The sequence below is a fragment of the Taudactylus pleione genome, unplaced genomic scaffold (assembly GCF_031769625.1).
Source record: "Taudactylus pleione unplaced genomic scaffold, aTauple2 ptg000934l, whole genome shotgun sequence".
NCBI classification, from domain to species: Eukaryota; Metazoa; Chordata; class Amphibia; order Anura; family Myobatrachidae; genus Taudactylus; species Taudactylus pleione.
The window spans coordinates 3957839-3977087 of NW_028285335.1; the positions used below are offsets into that span (position 1 = coordinate 3957839).

The 19249-nt window shown below is 46.4% G+C and overlaps 1 protein-coding gene across 1 annotated transcript in view; it reads left to right on the forward strand.

Moving 5' to 3' along the window:
• The window catches only part of LOC148473344 (SRSF protein kinase 3-like), a 50104-nt gene that overhangs the window by 23883 nt on the left and 6972 nt on the right, over window positions 1-19249 (forward strand). Inside the window, exons 3-9 of the mRNA XM_088459757.1 lie at window positions 4031-4139; window positions 4316-4403; window positions 5032-5119; window positions 10789-10895; window positions 11573-11735; window positions 13620-13714; window positions 17171-17278. Of these exons, the coding sequence (XP_088315883.1) occupies window positions 4031-4139; window positions 4316-4403; window positions 5032-5119; window positions 10789-10895; window positions 11573-11735; window positions 13620-13714; window positions 17171-17278 (758 nt within the window). The remainder of the gene's footprint in view (window positions 1-4030; window positions 4140-4315; window positions 4404-5031; window positions 5120-10788; window positions 10896-11572; window positions 11736-13619; window positions 13715-17170; window positions 17279-19249) is intronic.

Below are 19249 nucleotides of genomic sequence, written 5' to 3' on the forward strand. Positions count from 1 at the left end.
GATCAAAGGGGGCGTGCTGTCGATGTTGATTGATAGCACGCCCCCTTTGGTGGGCGTGCCTCCCTGACGGGGGCGTTCCCAAGGGAACGCCTACCGTCAGAAGCCGGCCCACTGACATCACTAGTGATGTCAGTGGGAGTGATTTTGGCTCTGATAGAGCCAAAATCACTCCGGGCCATGCGGTTGAAAACCTCAACCGCAGGCTCCGGCTCGCAGTGGCGATGGTCGCGATGGTCACAACCATCACGGCCATCAAACTGCACGCTCGTATAGGCTGTTGTTGTTGGTGACCCACAGCTATACGAGCGTCCAGGAGGACGCTCCATAATTATGGAGGGCGGCCCTCATTCAGAGCGTGTGCTCTGCTCAGAGCGTACGGCTCTGAATGAGGGCCTAAGTTCATCATTGATTTAATGCTGAGACGGCTGATCCAAAAATCAGCTTTCCTAGCGAGCGGCTTCACTGCTCCTTTTGGATATTTTCACTGCTCGCAAAAGCAGTGCGCATGTGTGACCTACAGGTCACGCATGCGCACAAGAGCCCCGATGTCTGGGGAAAGGAGCCGGACAGGGGCGGTGGGATCCAAAAGGATCCCTCTTCGCGACCCGGGACAACTTCCCATAGGTAAGTAGAGGGTAGCGGTAGCAAACGCCATCTGTAGATGGCGAATGCTACCGTAATCAAGCTCCGAAAAAATAATCTTTTTGGAGCTTGATGAATTCTGTTCCCATACTAGTATATGGGGACAGAGGGCCATTCCGCAAGAGGAAGGTAACTAGGAGATATCTGTGATACTAGTGTAGGGGGACAGCGGGCCATTCCGGGAGAGGAAGGTAAGTAGGAGATATCTGTGATACTAGTGTATGGGGACAGCAGGCCATTCCGCAAGAGGAAGGTAAGTAGGAGATATCACTAGTGTATGGGGACAGTGGGCCATTCCGCAAGAGGAAGGTAAGTAGGAGATATCTGTGATACTAGTGTATGGAGACAGCAGGCCATTCCGCAAGAGCAAGGTAAGTAGGAGATATCTGTGATACTAGTGTACGGGGACAGCGGGCCATTCCGCAAGAGGAAGGTAAGTAGGAGATATCTGTGATACTAGTGTACGGGGACAGCGGGCCATTCCACAAGAGTAAGGTAAGTAGGAGATATCTGTGATACTATTGTATGGGGACAGCAGCCATTCCACAAGAGGAAGGAAAGTAGGAGATATCTGTGATACTAGTGTATGGGGATAGCGGGCCATTCCGCAAGAGGAAGGTAAGTAGGAGATATCTGTGATACTAGTGTATGGGGATAGCGGGCCATTCCGCAAGAGGAAGGTAAGTAGGAGATATCTGTGATACTAGTGTATGGGGACAGTGGGCCATTCCTTAAGAGGAATGTAAGTAGGAGATATTTGTGATACTAGTGTATGGGGACAGTGGGCCATTCCGCAAGAGGAAGGTAAGTAGGAGATATCTGTGATACTAGTGTATGGGGACAGCAGGCCATTCCGCAAGAGAAAGGTAAGTAGGAGATATCTATGATACTAGTGTATGGGGACAGCGGGCCATTCCGCAAGAGGAAGGTAAGCAGGAGATATCTGTGATACTAGTGTATGGAGATAGCGGGCCATTCCGCAAGAGGAAGGTAAGTAGTAGATATCTGTGATACCAGTGTATGGGGATAGCGGGCCATTCCGCAAGAGGAAGGTAAGTAGGAGATATCTGTGATACTAGTGTATGGGGACAGTGGGCCATTCCTTAAGAGGAAGATAAGTACTAGATATTTGTGATACTAGTGTATGGGGACAGTGGGCCATTCCAGGAGAGGAAGGTAAGTAGGAGATATCTGTGATACTAGTGTATGGAGACAGCGGGCCATCCCGCAAGAAGAAGGTAAGTAGGAGATATCTGTGATACTAGTGTATGGGGACAGTGGGCCATTCCTTAAGAGGAAAGTAAGTAGGAGATATTTGTGATACTAGCGTATGGGGACAGTGGGCCATTCCGCAAGAGGAAGGTAAGTAGGAGATATTTGTGATACTAGTGTATGGGGACAGCGGGCCATTCCGCAAGAGGAAGGTAAGCAGGAGATATCTGTGATACTAGTGTATGGGGACAGCGGGCCATTCCACAAGAGGAAGGTAAGTAGGAGATATTTGTGATACTAGTGTATGTGGACAGCAGGTCATTCCGCAAGAGGAAGGTAAGCAGGAGATATATGTGATACTAGTGTATGGGGACAGCAGGCCATTCCGCAAGAGGAAGGTAAGTAGGATATATCTGTGATACTAGTGTATGGGGACAGCGGGCCATTCCGCAAGAGGAAGGTAAGTAGGAGATATCTGTGATACTAGTGTATGGGGACAGCGGGCCATTCCGCAAGAGGAAAGTAAGTAGGAGATATCTGTGATACTAGTGTATGGGGACAGCGGGCCATTCCGCAAGAGGAAGGTAAGTAGGAGATATCTGATACTAGTGTATGGGGACAGCGGGCCATTCCGCAAGAGGAAGGTAAGTAGGAGATATCTGTGATACTAGTGTATGGGGACAGCGGGCCATTCCGCAAGAGGAAGGTAAGCAGGAAATATCTGTGATATCTCCTGCTTGACATTCGTGATGAATGGCACGGTAACTTAACATTCACAATTGCAGGTTAAAATGTGCATTTTCACCTGCTTTTGTAAAAATTAAGTGATGATGAATAGGCCCCTAAACCCCTAAGTGCTTATCTCAAACATGGAACTGTCACAATGCAATATATTGTGTGGTTCAATCATTTTAACCTTTTACAGCTATAAAATTGTCCACTTCCATGAAACTTTCATAGTTTGGTCCAATCACTGTCCAACAAGATGTGTGGGTAATTTCACCACACAGAAGCAGAGGCAAAGTGTTACCATCTGATGAGAGAACAGGATCTGTGGCCGACCAATGGGCGAATACAAATCTCAAATCTTCCCTAATTTGCTCTGCGGGAGATCAGGGGAGGCGGATGTACAGGGGTGAGGTGCTGGGACGTGGTGACAGGAATAGCGCAATCACTGCCCTGCTACCTGGGCCTCATTTATCAACGAGTTTTATCCTTCACAACGAGTGATAAAACTTGTTGTGTATGATAGATGGTGCTCTAGCCAATCAGCCCCCAACTGTCACCTGTTTGAAAAGTGACAGTTGGGGGCTGATTGGCTGGAGCACCATTTATCATACGCAATGGCCGCGATTCAATTCATTGCAATGATGAATAGCCGCAGAAGGGAGCTCCCGAAGCTATTCAATTCAACGCAATGTTTGGTCGGGATGAAAGATTTCTTTTCCCACCCCCCTGGGATGTGAGGAGAAATCCAACAAAAGTGCCGGCCTCGCAGCTGCTTGCCAGGCAGGTCAGGATAATGCAATCCCCATTGTAAAGGTGGAACTGAGCACTCAAATTGGGAGTTATACAAGTCCACAGCAGAAATGCTCTGCTTTGTGATTTAATTTGCAAAACTATCCCCCATGTGCATTTTAATGATTAAAAACCTGCAAGTGATGGAGAATTCCCTTTTTACATGAGTGGGTATACAAATATGTGCACTGGCGCAAAAAGTGTTGCAGGTCTGCAGTTATTGTAGTTAGTACATGAGCCTTAACCATGTCCAGACAAATGACACCATATTTTGGTCAGACAAAAAGATTTGCCCAGATTGTCACATTTGACCAATACGGTTGTCGCAATTATTACCTATAGTGAGACGTGTGCTACCGAGTAAGCTCTATTCATAGCCACTAATTGCCATAGTGACACCCAGAGGCTACAAGAGCGTATTACACTATGAAAAAAAAAACTGTAGTGCTAATGGCATTTGTCGTTTCGATGTACTTAAAGAGACAAACACATATTCAAACAAACGATATTTGTCCATTCGCTTGTGATAAAAACATGTCTTCTGCTGACTATTGTTAACTTGACTGATCAGAGATAAACAAGTTGTTCATATTTATAGGCAGTCGATTTAGTTTAACAAATAACCAGGTTATGCCGACTCTTCTGCTGTCTCTCCCAGGAGGATACCACCCAGTTCAAACAGGGGAGATGCTGAACAGAAGATACCAAGTGCTCCACAAAGTGGGGTGGGGCTATTTCTCCACAGTCTGGCTCTGTCGGGATTTGCAGTAAGTCACACTGATTACCACCATTAGATGCATCTGATCATACCACGGCTGATCTGTTCTCTATTTACTAAACCGAACTGCTGAAATCCTCGGTAAGCCCGCTGTGCCCGTCTGCACTGCCAGGAAGCGGTGAAATGAAGCGTGCACTGATTGTTATCCATGGTTCTATGTTACAGGAAGAAGAAGTACGTTGCAGTGAAAATATCAAAGAGTGGGAAGAAGTTTACTGAGGCCGCCTTGGATGAAATCTCGCTGCTAAATTGTGTAATAATTTATTAAATGAAGGTAGTTCTGGGGCACAGTAGGGCAATAGCTATGGGCACAGGCATTCAGGGCATCATCGTTTCCATTAGCGGCACCCATATTTTTATCGGCACACCCGCTTTGTTGGTTTCTCAAAAATTCTAAAAAAAACAATAGCGCACACGTTGGCAACAACAGCAAAACGTACTGTATCTATAATGGGTGTGGTGCACATGGGGACATGAGACCAGCGGTGCCCCGCGCCACACACACTGCACCCAGCATCGACTCAACCACTGTTACCGGGCTGCCGGTTGGCGCCATCATTCTTCCATTGTCTTTGGAGCAAGAGGTGGCAATGATTCTGTCCCTGTGACAGAGTTTTCCCTATCATGGCCGCATGTGCCATCTTTTCGAAGACATCGCTAAAAAGATGGCACCACCGATAGTCTGGTATAGGCGGGCCGGGAGCACACGGGCCCCATCTTTGGTTAAAATGCTTGTACAACAACATAATTGCTTTGACCTTTAAGGAGAAATGGATGGCCTTCTCCTAAAATATCACAGACCTATCTGTATTATTTACACATGTGACACCTTGTAATCCTTCAGTAAACCCAATTAAATTAATAATGTTACTTGCTTTTAGGTAAATGGCGCTCGCAAAAAAGAATCCCAAGGAGAAAACGTCATACAATTTCTACAGGACTTTAAACTGATTGGAGAAAATGGACTTCATATCCAATTACTTTGCCCATTTCTTTCCAGTAGGCATGTCCACTTTGATCATCAATATTTGGGACTCTGGTAAATATCAGGACTATAAGACTAAGGGCCTGATTCAGACCCGCTCGCAAGCGGGTCGATGGTCCCCACTGAGCATGCTCCACCTCCGGAGTTCAGTCGCTTCGGGGCTCAGTCGCTCCGGGGCTCGCTACAAGACGGGGCGGCTGTCAATGATGAGTGACAGCTCGCCCCGTTTTGTAGGCGGCGAGGGGAGGAACGTCTGGCGTTTGTGGGCGGCCCAACTGACATCACTCCTGATGTCAGTAGTGGACTTCCTGCTCTATTAGAGCAGGAAGCCCACTCGGGCTTGCGGGAGCCAAGACCCTCCCGCAGGGTCTCGACGCAAGCCTGATGGTCGTGATAATCACGACCATCACCAGGCCGCTCGCACTAGCTGTGGGTGGTCACCCACAGCTTTGCGAGCGGCTTGGAGGCCGAAACAAAAAAAAAAATGCCCTGATTCAGAGCGAGCGCCTCTGAATCAGGCCCTAAGCCCACATCTAAGGCAGTAGAAAAACATACCTGCCAACATAAATTAGGCCCCTTCCCACATCTACCCAAACCATATCCCAAAACAACAATGCCAAATCTACTGTTTACACAGCAGAATGGTTTAAACCTACTCTGTTTACATGACAGCAGAATGGTTTGACCCAGCCCTGTTTACATGACAGCAGAATGGTTTGACCCAGCCCTGTTTACATGACAGCAGAATGGTTTGACCCAGCCCTGGTTGCATGACAGCAATGGTAACAAAGTAGTAGCGCTATTGTCAATATAGATAAGACATTCAGTAGATTAAATACAGTTGTATGGTATGGATAAAATATCACTTTAATAAAAATAAGCCATAAAACATGCTAATAAAAAAACATGAACAGATAGCCTCACCACTGTATACATAAACATTGTAGAGCTTGTTCCTATAATTGCTTCCGATAATGTCAAGAACGCCGTCACATATGAGAATAGGACTGTCTTGTGGGTATATTTACCAAACTGATCACCAATAGAGGAATGGTCCTGATTTAATGGTAAGTCCCAAATGAAGGAGTCCTCAAAAAAGCACAGTGTCCACAAGGTAGTTGGTCCCAATGGAGATAATTCCAAAGTCCAAAGCTGGATGGCGGCAATAGATCTTGAAAAGATTGTTTGTATCCGGTAAGTTGGTCCAAGCTTCTTTAGATAAGGTCCATAATTGGAGTATTGATAGTGGTAGGAGGCAAACACCTGACGCGTTTCGCTGCTCAAAGGCATGACAGCAGAATGGTTTGGCCCAGCTCAGTTTACAGGGCAGCAAAAAGGTTAGGTATCCCTCATTTATAAGCCAGCAGGAAAGTTTGGCTGAACCCTGTTTAAAAGGACAGTAGAATGGTTTGGTGCAGTCCTGTTTAGAGGACCTTGGCCCTCATTCAGAGCCACTCGCTAGCGGCAGTATGCTCGTTCCGAGCGATGTTCGCACACCTGCGCATGCGTACGGTTTTTAGTACGCATGCGCGAACCAGTCAGTGCGGCCGAAAATCGTTGGTACGCAATATAGCGAGGGCCTGCTATTTTGAGTGACAGAATGAGGCGTATGTGGGTGGTAACAGGGGAAGGTGCTTGAAAACGGGGAGTGGAGATCCGAACGCAGGCGTGCTTAAAGGTCAAAACGGGCGTTTTAAGGGAGTGCATAATTAACAAAGCAGCGTCATTGACCACGTCACTTGGTTTTTTTTAACTCAGAACTGCTCGCAAAATAGCGGTTGAAAACACCAACCACAAGAATAGCGAGCAGTTCATACGCTGTACGATGTACTCGATTAATCTAATAAATAGCGGACATGACGTATGGTGCGTGCGGCCAGGGGGCGTTTTTATCAAATAAACGAGCGTATGTTTTGCTCGCTCGTTCAGACTTAGAGGTGGGAACAGACTGCAATTTGCGAACGGATCATTTGAATAGCCACCCCTTGTTTTTGAACGAACGACCGCAAATAGCGAACGGCTCTGAATCAGGCCCCTTATGTCTCAGTCATGTTTAGAGGACAGTGGAATAGTTTGGCCTCACCCAGTGTACAGCACTGTAGAATGGTGATATCTAATACACTTTGTCAGGCCTTATTATAGATAGGCCCATTATTGTAACCAGAGTATTTAGTTTTTACTGGACATTATTTACACTTAATTACCTGTATGGATGATAATAACCTATTTCTTTTTTTTTTATAAATTCTTTATTTTTCAACAACAAATTTTTGTAGAAAAATGACAGTTCGTTTGAAATACAGTCAAATAGTAGTCTTGTACATGAATAAAAGGTATTAACAGTATAATACTTCACTAACATAGCTAGGAGACAAATTCTACATTGTATAATCAGATATAAATATCCTATTACCAAATAAGTGACAATCATTTATTAAAAGAACTGGAAAATAAAATATGGGTGGACAAAACAAGACAAGACAAGGGGAACGATTAAAGGGAAAGTCGAGCACATCAAAATAAGTGAGCGTAGGTTCTAGAATATTTAAAAGTGTAGGATGAGGTTAAAACATAACCCAGAAACAGGACAAACACTACAGAAAGGTATGGCCATACGTAATAAACCCTATTGTAGTGGAACCAAAGTTTTAGATTCAGGAGATGCTTTGAAGTCTATCCAGGCAAACCATGTGAAAGATATCCTCCATAGTCATATAAAAATCGACTCGCTTACACTATTCCCAAATCGAGGGGGCTGCAGTGGAGCGCCAGTGTACAGGAACTACTGCCCTTGCCGCATTTGCCAAATGTTTAAGGAGAGATTTTTTGTATCTTGAAATCGGGATGTTAGAGTAAAGCTGGCCACACATCTAAAGTTTATCTGTCCAACCAGCCAACTAGTTGATTGGTTGGAATGAAATCTGGTAAGGTATGAAAGCAAATGACAATCAGCAATTTGCTCCCAAACACTGGAAAATGGACCAAAACTGTTGTTTGAACAAATTGTTTAGATCAAACATTTAAAAAACTTGTCTGACGACCATTTTCATCTGTTTTCTGGCAGTTAGGAGCAAATTGCTGATCATCAGTTACTCCCATACGTTACCAGATTTTCATTCCAACAAATAAACTAGTTGGCTGGTTGGATGCAAGTTGGTCTCGTGTGTGGCCAGCTTAAGAGAGAAGCCAGAAATCCGGCCCTCTGGGGACCTGGTACCTCAAAATTTGTGTCGATAAATAAATGAGTTTTTTCCCAAAAAGGTGTTATTAGGGGACAATCCCTCCAAATGTGTATCAGAGTGTCGGTATCCTTATCACAGCGCCAACACATAGGGGACACTGAAGGGAAAAACTTATGAAGCATTACAGGACACCTGTACCATCTAGTTAGAAGCTTATATTGAGTCTCCATAATCTACCGACTACCAGAACACACTGAACCAATCTGACATGCCTTATCCCAATTTATTTGGATACCACGGTGCGCTAGATCACTCTCCCAGGTTGTACAGAAGGAGGGGGTGTCTAAGAATTGTCCCTATAGTAATATTTTGTAATATTACTGATATAGCATGTGCAGGCTCAGAGGGGTGGGAGCACATATGTTCAAATGTTGTAAGGTCTCTGTTTATCAGAGGTAACCCCTCCTGTGATGTGGCAAAATGTCAGACCTGGAAGAAGAACCAGTAATCTCTAGTTGGAATGCCTGTGGATGAACAGAGGTCACTGAAGGATCTAAAAATGCCATCAGCAATTAAATGTTCCAGCCTAGTAACTCCTGCTTCCTTCCTTCGAAATGTTTTTTTACTTGACAGCCCAGGTGGGGAAAGAGGGCTATCGATGATGGGGGTAAGTGGGGATATCTCAGAAGAGATATCAGGCCTAGCACGTAATTTCTTCCAAGCTAACAAAGTAGGGCCCACTGTCGGATGCAGTGAACTTATAATTTTAGAGCACCAGGGTGCGCTTTGCAGATTTAGGTTTGCTGAGCATGCCTCTAGGTCTATTCACTGTCGCTCCCCGGTGCCTCTAGTCCAACCCAAGACGCTCCGTATGACCGTCGCTTGATAATAAGTCGAGACCATAGGTAATTGTTGTCCTCCTTGCTCTTTTTGTCTAAAGAGATGGAGATGTTTGAACCTAGGTCTCTTTCCCCCCCCCCCCATACAAAATCTCTAATAATTTTATGGGATTCTTGTAAAAATTTAGGAGGAATCTTCAAGGGGACTGCTTGGAAAAGATAGAGGAGCCTAGGGAGCACATTCATTTTGATAATATTAATTCGTCCTAGCCAAGAGAACCTTTGCTTGAGCCCCTGTGTCGTCTCCCGTCTAATTTTGTTTAATAGGGGAATATGATTCAAGGTGGTCGTATTTTGAAGGTTTTTTTGAATAAAAATGCCCATATATTTGATATGGGAAGGATGCCAGGAGAAGGGGAAAGAGGATGTTAAAGCTGAGACCGTTTCATTGGAGCAGGTTACATTCATCGCCAACGATTTAGTTTCAGAGCTGCCCGAAACGTGCAAACTCTTTAATTAAACCAAGTAAGGAAATCACTGGATTGGTTACAATTGCGAGTAAGTCGTCAGCAAACAAGGCCAACCGGTAATCCCTACCACCTACCTTCAATCCAGTGATATTCTGACTTTTCCTGATGGCTCTTGCCAAGACCTCCATACATAATACAAACACCATTGGCGAGAGAGGGCAGCCCTGGCGTATACCATTAGTTATCTTTATGGGGTCCGATAAAATCCCATTTACTCTAATCTGTGCCGAAGGTGCTCGGTACAAGGCCAGGATCTTCTGTAGAAAGGTCTCATCTAGACCCAATCTACGCAAAACCGCCTCCATGAAAGCCCAATCTACCCTGTCAAAAGCCTTTTCGGCATCAGTGGAAAGAAGCAGCATAGGGGTTTTGGCGTTCCGAGCATGAGCAATAAGATCAATGACTTTTGTGGTATTGTCCCTCGCCTCTCTACCTGGGACAAACCTACTTGGTCAGAGTTGATAATGCCCGGGAGCAATGGTCCTAGTCGGTTCGCCATGAGTTTGGCGTAGCGTTTCATATCTACATTTAATAAAGATATGGGCCTATAGCTCGCCGGTAGGCACGGGTCTTTCCCTTCCTTCAGGATAACAGTAATGTGGGCACTTAGAGATTGGCTGGACAGAGGAATCTGCTTAGAGATCGCATTGCACGCGATAATAACCTATTTCTAGCGCTTACCACTCTCCTGACCATTCTAAATACGTACGTGCATTACTGGATGATGGGAGCTAGAACGTGAGCCTACAAATAGGGACAGGATTATTGTGGGGAGCGCTAGGTAGTTGTACGAAGGATATTTGCCATCGATGCTGGAACAGGGTTTACGTCACATCATATACTAGCAGTACACGTTAAACTCAACGCAGCACTGTCCCGCTCTTTACTGAGATAGAGGACCCTCCTGGCCAGTTTCTCTAATGATGTGTGAGAGCCACAAGCAATACCAGTAAGCTACATCGCTTTAAAAAAAAACTTTTACATACAAAATCTCTCTGGGAAAGGTCATCTCACATAAATGATATCTATTCTCTATATCGTAAATATGTTGTTTATTTATTTTTACTATTGTCGAGTTACTTAATCCCTAACTCCGCTCCACATGTTTGCCTGGTGTTTGAGCTGCTGGGCCCCTCTCTCTTACATCTGATGAGGAACCACGGGCAGAAGGGTCTGCCAGTGACCTGTGTGAAGAGGATCCTACAACAGGTATGTATACAGGTGTTTGCTTCTATAAGTCCACATTAATAGAGGCACACAGAATGATAATTACACCAGGAAAATACTTAAAGGAACAAAACCAAAGATTATAAGGAAGATAGACTTGGCTTGAAGAGTTTACAGTCTTATTGGAAAGATGACAGGAGGGAATAAATGAATACTAGTGGCCTGATTCAGAGATGGACGCAAAGCTGTTGTTTACACAGTTTAGTGATTTTCGGTGGTCAGCGCTGCACGTGCGCATAGTTTCATTACCGCCGGCGGTCGCAGCAAGGATTTGGCCGGAGTGATTGACAGTCTGGGACAGTGTGTGGGAGGTAACAGGGGAGTGGCAGCTCAAACGTAGGTGCGTCGCGACCATTTTCAGGGCGGGCACAGACTGCAATCTCGTACGCAGATAATATGGCTCCAGTGTCTCCGTTCCGGCTTCCATTCTTAGTAACCGTCGGGTTACACAGACCTTCGATAATCAGATGATTTGCGTCGGATGCTGTCTTTGTACAGCACGCCATCCCTTGGATCTGTGGAGCAAATCTCAATACAAATGCCGGCAGCTGCGATATTTGCATATTTGCGTAGAAATTCGTGGTGGCATTAGCGTCCATCTCTTTATTAACTCTTGCTGCACTGGATCATTCTAAACGCTGAATCTTTGGTTTTCTAAGGTGCTGCAAGGTCTGAACTTCCTGCACAAGAATTGCCGTATTATCCACACGGATATTAAGCCAGAAAACATCCTTGTGTGTGTAAAGGCGGACAACGTGCAGCAGTGTGTGGCGGAGGCAGCGGTCTGGAACCACAATAGGACCTGTGAAGGTGCAGTTAATGGTATGATCTGCTGATAACATGGCACAACCTCTTTTACACTGCTCAGCTACCATTGGCAGAGACAAGTATATTACGTGATCATTAGGGGGAATAAACAATTAGGGGTACATTTACTAAAGTGAGAGTTTTTAGAAGTGAGTTTTAAAAGTGATGTTGCCCATAGCAACCAATCAGATTCTACTTAACATTTAACTAGCACCTACTAAAAGATAATAGCTAGAATCTGATTGGTTGCTATGGGAAACATCACTTTTAAAACTCACTTCTAAAAAACTCTCACTTTAGTAAATTTACCCTTTACAGTCAGTTACCATCTGTACTATGGGGGAACATATCACCCATCCCAGACCAAACAAACTAACATCGGACAAGGTTCTGTTGCTTACAGCAGTCTCCCATGTAGATTATCCCTAGGCAGTAGGACACCCGACTATCTCTGCTTAGTAACATGCTCAGGGGTGCCCTGTGCCACCCCCGCCCCCAGAGCGATGCCCATACTGTCATAACCCCACGCACCAGGTTGCCACTGCATCGGGTAACTAGGGTGCTGCTTAGACCGTCCTAAGGACGATCCGAGCTGCAGTACAGATGCCACGGCACTATGGGAGACGTTTCTCCCCACATGGTGCGGGTGCCAGGAAGACGAAGAAGGACGCGGGTGGCAGCAATAGGTGAGTATGGCTGGCACTGCCCCCAGGTAGGGACGACCGTAGATAGTTAGCGATCATCGATGGTTAACTGTTGATGGTCGATGTTTTTGACATTGATGGCAGAGAGCCAGTGCTTCTCCGCCATTGGTGGACGAGTGTGAGCCAATGTTTTTTTTTTTCCTTGATGGGACGGAGATTAGCCCCGCCCTCGGTGCCTACTAAGCCCCACCCCCATTTTTGATTGGCCCAGGTGCCCTCAGCTTTGGTGCCCATTGAGGGGTGCACACCATTGATGGTTCACAATAGATGGTTGTTGTGCACTTAATGATAATCACTGTTGGACCCATCGATAGTAACCATCGATGGACACCCCACTGATGACTATCCCTACCCCGAGGGCATCCCGCCCTGTGCGACTGCACCGGCCACAACACCTTCCATATGGCCCTGATGTTACATATTTAAAAAAGTGACAGAAAAATAACTATGGGCCTGATTCAGCTTTGGGAACAGAGGGCCTGATTCCGAGATGGACGCTATTGCGATCACAGCTGCGATTTCGTACGTAACGCAGCTGAGAAAATATGCTAATGTTAGCAAAGATCACCCGAGCATAAAGACGCCCGCTGCTGCCTTTTTACCTGCTTGAGGCGACGTATATCTGCGTAAATATCGGTAACATCGAAGCACGTCGGCGACCATTTTACAGTGTGACGAATGCGCCATGGCAAACAATCGATCTGCGTGAAAATTGCATTAGGGTCCGTCTTTGAATCAGGCCCAGAGTAGGATATAGCAAGTAACTGTGAGCCTGGACAAACCATGCTGCAATGCAAGGGGTGTACATACATACTGCACATTTTTGTTGCATTTGGGGTACATACTGGCTAAGGGAGAAGACTCTGCCACCCACTCAAGAGGGCTTCAGGTGGCGCCAAAGCCTGGACACAGTGCAGCATGGTTTTACCCAGATACACAGTTACTTACTATAGTTTACCCTATTCCCAAAGCTGAATCAGGCCCTATGTCCACAACTGAGTTTGCCCATGCAGTGGGGATGGTGCCATATCAGGCTCTTTAGCTCAAACACGGATAATAACCATACAAATATATATATATTTTTTTTAGCACTGCATTACTTACATTCTTGAAATGAAGCAATTGTTTGTCACTGACTGCAAAGGCCACAATTCATCGCCTTTGTAAACCTGTTATCTGCTGTAAATCATTCTAGGGGTCGATGTAAACTTCTTAACGCACCTGTTTGAAACTGGAAATGCAGACATGCTGGGTGTAAAGATCGCAGACTTGGGCAGTGCGTGCTGGACAGTAAGTATCCCAGTAACTACTACATGCCTCTGCTGGGGCACGGGGCCTGATTCAGAGCTGCTTGCTTTTTTTTTTTGGAGCGGCCTCTTGGAGCGACCATCGGGCTTACGGCGAGATCCTTGTGGTAGGGTCTCGTTTTTCGCAAGCCCCAGAGAGCTTTCGGCTCTCCACTGACATCACTTGTTCTCATGGGAACACCTCCGTTTGGGCAGCCACCCCCAGGCCCGCCCACCAAAGGGGGCGAGCTGTCACTCAACATCGACAGCTCGCCCCCTTTGGTGCGAGACCCGTCATGTGCATGCGCTGTGGGCCACCATCGACCCGGTTGCGAGCGCTCATCGTTTGCGACCGGGTCTGAATCAGGCCCACAGTGAATGTCAGCCATGCTATAGGACTATTACTGGTGGGTTCGGTTTGTTTTGTTGACATTTAACCATAGGGTTACTCAGAGGACCGAAGGTGCGTCTTTGTACACAAAAGGCAGGTTAGAGACCCAGCCGGTGGGCAAGCGTCTCTGTACAAACTAGCAGCTGCGGCATTAACTTATTTTTTGCAGAACCGCTCAGTCGCAGTGGCATTTCCGTATACCTTAGTGTGTACCAGCCAAATATACTGTGCTGTCCTCATCCATGCCAGTCATAGGTAAATTGCAGTTATCCCTTACATCGAGGGACTGTCCCAGGTTGTAAAGATTTGTACCTGGAAATTTTTCTATTTGTCAATATTGGTCAGTTGTACAGTAGTGTTCCTATGATTCTGTGGGCTCTATATACTACAATCCGCATTGGTAATGCAGATTGTAGTGTGATATTACTACAAATCCCTTGCAGGGACAGAGCTTGCGATAAAGCTCTGTCCCTGCGAATCCCCTTCGGAGCCTTATCACGGTATTTTCGGAAAAAAATACCGTGATTAAGTGCACGCACATGCGCAGACCGATCGCCGCTGCCACACCCTCTCTGGCGCTAAGCCCCGCCCCTGGTGCTAAGCCCCACCCCCCGCAATCGCGGACCCCACGCGACCCCCCCCTCCCTTAATAGCACTTACCTGCATGCTCCGGGCCTCCGGTGTTGTTCTCCATTCCTCCGGTCAGGTGATCTCCCATACTGCACTGGGGCCCGATCACCTGATGACCGGGCAGCAGTGCACTGTGGGAGACCAGCTGACCGGAGGGGAGTCATCACCGGAGGCCTGATCACCGGTCCCTGGAGTCAGGTAAGTAATTTTTTTTTTTACTTTTTTTTTTTCTTTTTTTTACAGTAATCAGCTTGCGGTCTGTTTAGACCACAAAGCTGATTACTGGGACCGATTCCCGGCTCTGCTCTCCACGTTAGAGCAGGGCAGGAGCCCGGTAACCGGGGGAGACCCTGAATAACGCCACCTCCAGGTGGCGTTATTATCACAGTGCTTTCCCCGATATTTTTTTCACATTTATTTTTAGTAACTCTGGTCGGATCACATTTCCTATTACAATTATGGGAAATGCGATCTGCTTTACTAAAAATAAGTTATACTTAGGGGTTGGAGTAGAATTTTACAAATTCTACTCCAATTGCCCTGTAATAACTATAGGTGATACTAAAATAATGTGAAAAGGGTGTGAAAACACCCTTTTTCACTTTATTTTAGTAAAAATAATGTTAATAAATAGAGCCCCAAATGTGAATTGCAAATGTCACTACCATTATATTACATTTGTATTTAATTTACTCATGTAGTGTTGGACACATTTATGCTTTGAATGTAGGCAGGAAAAGACACAGGCATGAAAAAGCGCACTAATGCTGGGTACACAGACTAGATGTTATGCCATCCGATTCAGTGGATCAGAGCGACATATCGGGCACATCGTCTAGTGTGTACCCGCTAGGTCGCTGACGATGCGTGCTCCCGTGCGTCGTCAGCAACATCTCCCGTTGGTCCGACAGGCGACATCGTTAGCGAGGGGCTTGCTGCTGAATGCTGCCGGCATCGGCAAGTTTATTTATAAAGCGCCAACACATTACCCGTGTACTTTACAGAGACAATTACATCATTCCTATCAGTCCTCTCCCCAGTGCAGATTACAGTCTAAGGAGGAGATTTACCAAACCTTCTAAAGAGGACCAGTGGACGTGTTGAACATAACATCCAATCAGATTCAAGCTATCATTTTATAGAATGCACTAGATAAATGATGCCTAGAATCTGGTTTGGTTACTATCGGCAACTTATTTTATGGAAACTACTATTTGGCCCAGGACATTACGTCATACTTAATGAGAGGTTCAGGAACTGAGGGCCTGATTCAGAGCCGGATGCTCTGAATGAGCGCCCGCTCTGAATCAGGGCGTGTTTTTTTTATTTGGCGATGCGGCCTCGTGGACGCTCGCATAGCTGTGGGTTACCACCCACAGTTACCACTCAGCGCTCGCGAGCGGGTCTGAATGAGACCCTGAGCTCCTGCTGAAAAATAGCACGACCTCAGGATATATTTGCTAAGGCTTCTAAAGTGGTAATGTTTCCCATAGCAACCAATCAGATTCTGTGTATCATTTTCTAGAATGCAATAGAGAAATGATAGTTAGAGTTTGTCTGTTGCGATGGCAACATCATCACTTGTCTGTTTTAGAAGCTTTAGTAAATCTACCCCCAACTATTGTCCTATTTAGAAAGTCTGATAAACCACCACCTACATTTTGTATCACACAAACGCAGGGGCTGATTCAGCATGGATGGCTATTGTGATCGCAGCTCCGTAATCTGCTGCGAAAAAATGCTAATGAATTAAATCTCAAAGCCGTCGCACAGCCAGCATAGATGCCCACTACCGCTATCTCACATTCGTAATAACTTGCAGTCCTGCGATATACAACGGGAACATCGAGTAACATTGTCCCCTCACACAAGTCTTTTTGAACGCAGTGAGTACTCAAGCTGTCTATGCCGTCTGAGTGGCTAATTTATGTACGCCAAAGAAACAGCGTTCAAACAGACAGACACGCCTACATTTCTCCGGCCACTCCCCCGTCATCACCCCCAAACGCTCACACCCTGTCACTCACTCTGCGATGGCTTTTATTCTGCTTGAGTGATTGCAAAGCGAACGCAATGCTGACTCACACACGTGCACTGCAAACGCATGACGCACCATTGATCGATCTGCGGACGCTGTTGCAGTTGCGATCTGTGCTGAATCCGGCCCAATGTTCACTTCCAGTATATATATTGACTGCGTGAGGAAAAAGGCTGTTGTGCCAACTTGCCGAATCTCCCAGAATGTCAGATAGACTCCTGAAACAGCGGGGGATCTCCCAGACACCTGAGCGACACTGGGTATCTCCCTGATGCCGGATTAGGAAGAGAACGTGTGCCTGCAGGGGGCAGGACATGGGGACGCGAGAATTTAGTAACCTTCATTGCATAAAGTTTGCAGATTGCTTATGAAGTTTGTAGCAATAATTATCTATATTGCAGTATAAACCCTTTTCTGAAGAAATCCAAACGCAGCAATACAGGGCACCGGAGGTCCTGCTGGGTTCCGGATACAGCACCCCTGCCGACATATGGAGCACAGCATGCATGGTATGTGTAATCTATAGGATATCCTCTTATGGTTCCTTACGACACGAATATCATTCTGGAATTGACACTTTTTGAAGTGTAATCTCAATAACTAAGGGCGTAAGTGCAATAGGTGCAGCTGCTATGGGGCCCACAATTGAGGGGGCCCGGTCTTTCTTGTCTGCTCATGGTTCTATAGGACTTTTTTTAGCCATTGGTTGGTACATGGGGCTCTAACATAAGTTGCTATGGGGCCCACAAATGACTGGTTACGCTCCTGATAACAACTTTAGGGCAGGCTTGCCTACCCTCTCGATTTGGTCGGGAGCCTCCCGAATATTGGGTGCCGCTCCCGACCCCCTGGAAAGGCAGGCAAACCTCCCTTCTGCCAACTGACCCCCCCCCCCAACTACTACAAGAAACCTCGCGCAACGGGGGGCCCGATGACGCGATTCGTGCTGAATCGCGTCATCGTGGCTCCGCCCCTGCTTCACAATGCCAACATTTTCGGCATTGTGAAGAGGGGGCGGAGCCACTATGATGTATTCACGTGGCTCCACCCCTAAAACCGCATCATTAGCCGGCCACGCCCCCCACTGTGCACAGACATTCAGCTCCTTCCCGGAAGGAGGGAACTGAATGTTGGCATGTATGCTTTAGGGGCTGATGGAGAGTGAGTGTTACGCAGTCGGCGGATTGTGACTTGATTGAAGTTACTCTGTGCAAACTCACAACAGTGTGCGTACACATACAGTACAAGGCCTGAGGATTTCCAGATGTTTTCCACTGACCTAAGTATCCAGCACCTTGTGTTCTGATGGAAACCACGTTGGGAAGTCCCTTAAAGCAGCGGCATGTTTTGCAGTTGCAGACCGGGAACGCATCTTGATTGCAGCTTGTACTGGGCATATGGGCAAATATACACTTATTTTTCACTTATTTCTCAGATGTCTCTTATGCCCATTTTTCACCCGTCTCTGCGCCAACTGTTAATCTCTATTGCAGCCAAGGCTCTTTTAGGGGTCTATTTACTAAGCAGTGTTAGGAGACAGAGTGAAAAGTGATAAGAAAGTGATAAGGTGTCAGCCAATCAGCTCCCAACTGTCAATTTTCAAAGACAGGCTGTCAGATGACAGTTGGGAGCTGATTGGCTGGCACCTTATCACTTTTTTACCACTTTTCACTCTGGGCCTGTTTCAGACCCGGTCACAAGCACTGTGCGCTCGCAACCGGGTCGATGGTGGGCCAGTGCACATGTGCACGATGGAGCCAGCTCCGTTGTGCGCAAGCACGAGACCCGAGCTCCGGGTCTCACAACAAAGGGGGCGAGCTGTCGATGTTGAGTGACAGTCACTTGGTTGTATTTCACACTGAACCGCTCGCAGTGCTTGCGGTAGGGTATAGTCAACCACAAGCGCTGCGATCGCATCCGATGGTTATATAAATTTCCTGGAGATGGCGTGCGCAAGTGGGCGTCTTAAGACAGGCTGGTGGGCATCTGCATACACAAAGCGATCGCACGCCAAGACATAGTGGGCGTGCTAATACCTTGCCGTGCGATCGCCTGCTTTCCCAAATTTGCATACGCATCGAGCGAGCGAACGCATCTAGCGAGCGGGTCTGAAACAGGCCTTAAATGCCTATGTTTGTCTATATGTTGTACACATCTATGTGACTGCACCACCCTCATCCACGCCCTCAGCCATCACCATTATCAGTGCACACTTGCACTAGTCCTATCATTGGTGTAAGTAATCATACTTAAGTGTGTCTGCAAACTGAGGTATTTATGTGTACGCACAACTCTGTATAGCCCGCAGTTGGACCGATACTCCATTGACATGACCTCACTAAACGTAGCTTAGCCCTGTTACCACACAAATATGTCCCTTCTGCCGCAAGTGGAGGTATGACTTAATTTGTCTACAAATCTGAATCGGCTGTAGATGTATGCGCTTGGCTCAGGAAATTGCCTTTCGTAAAAACGCATAA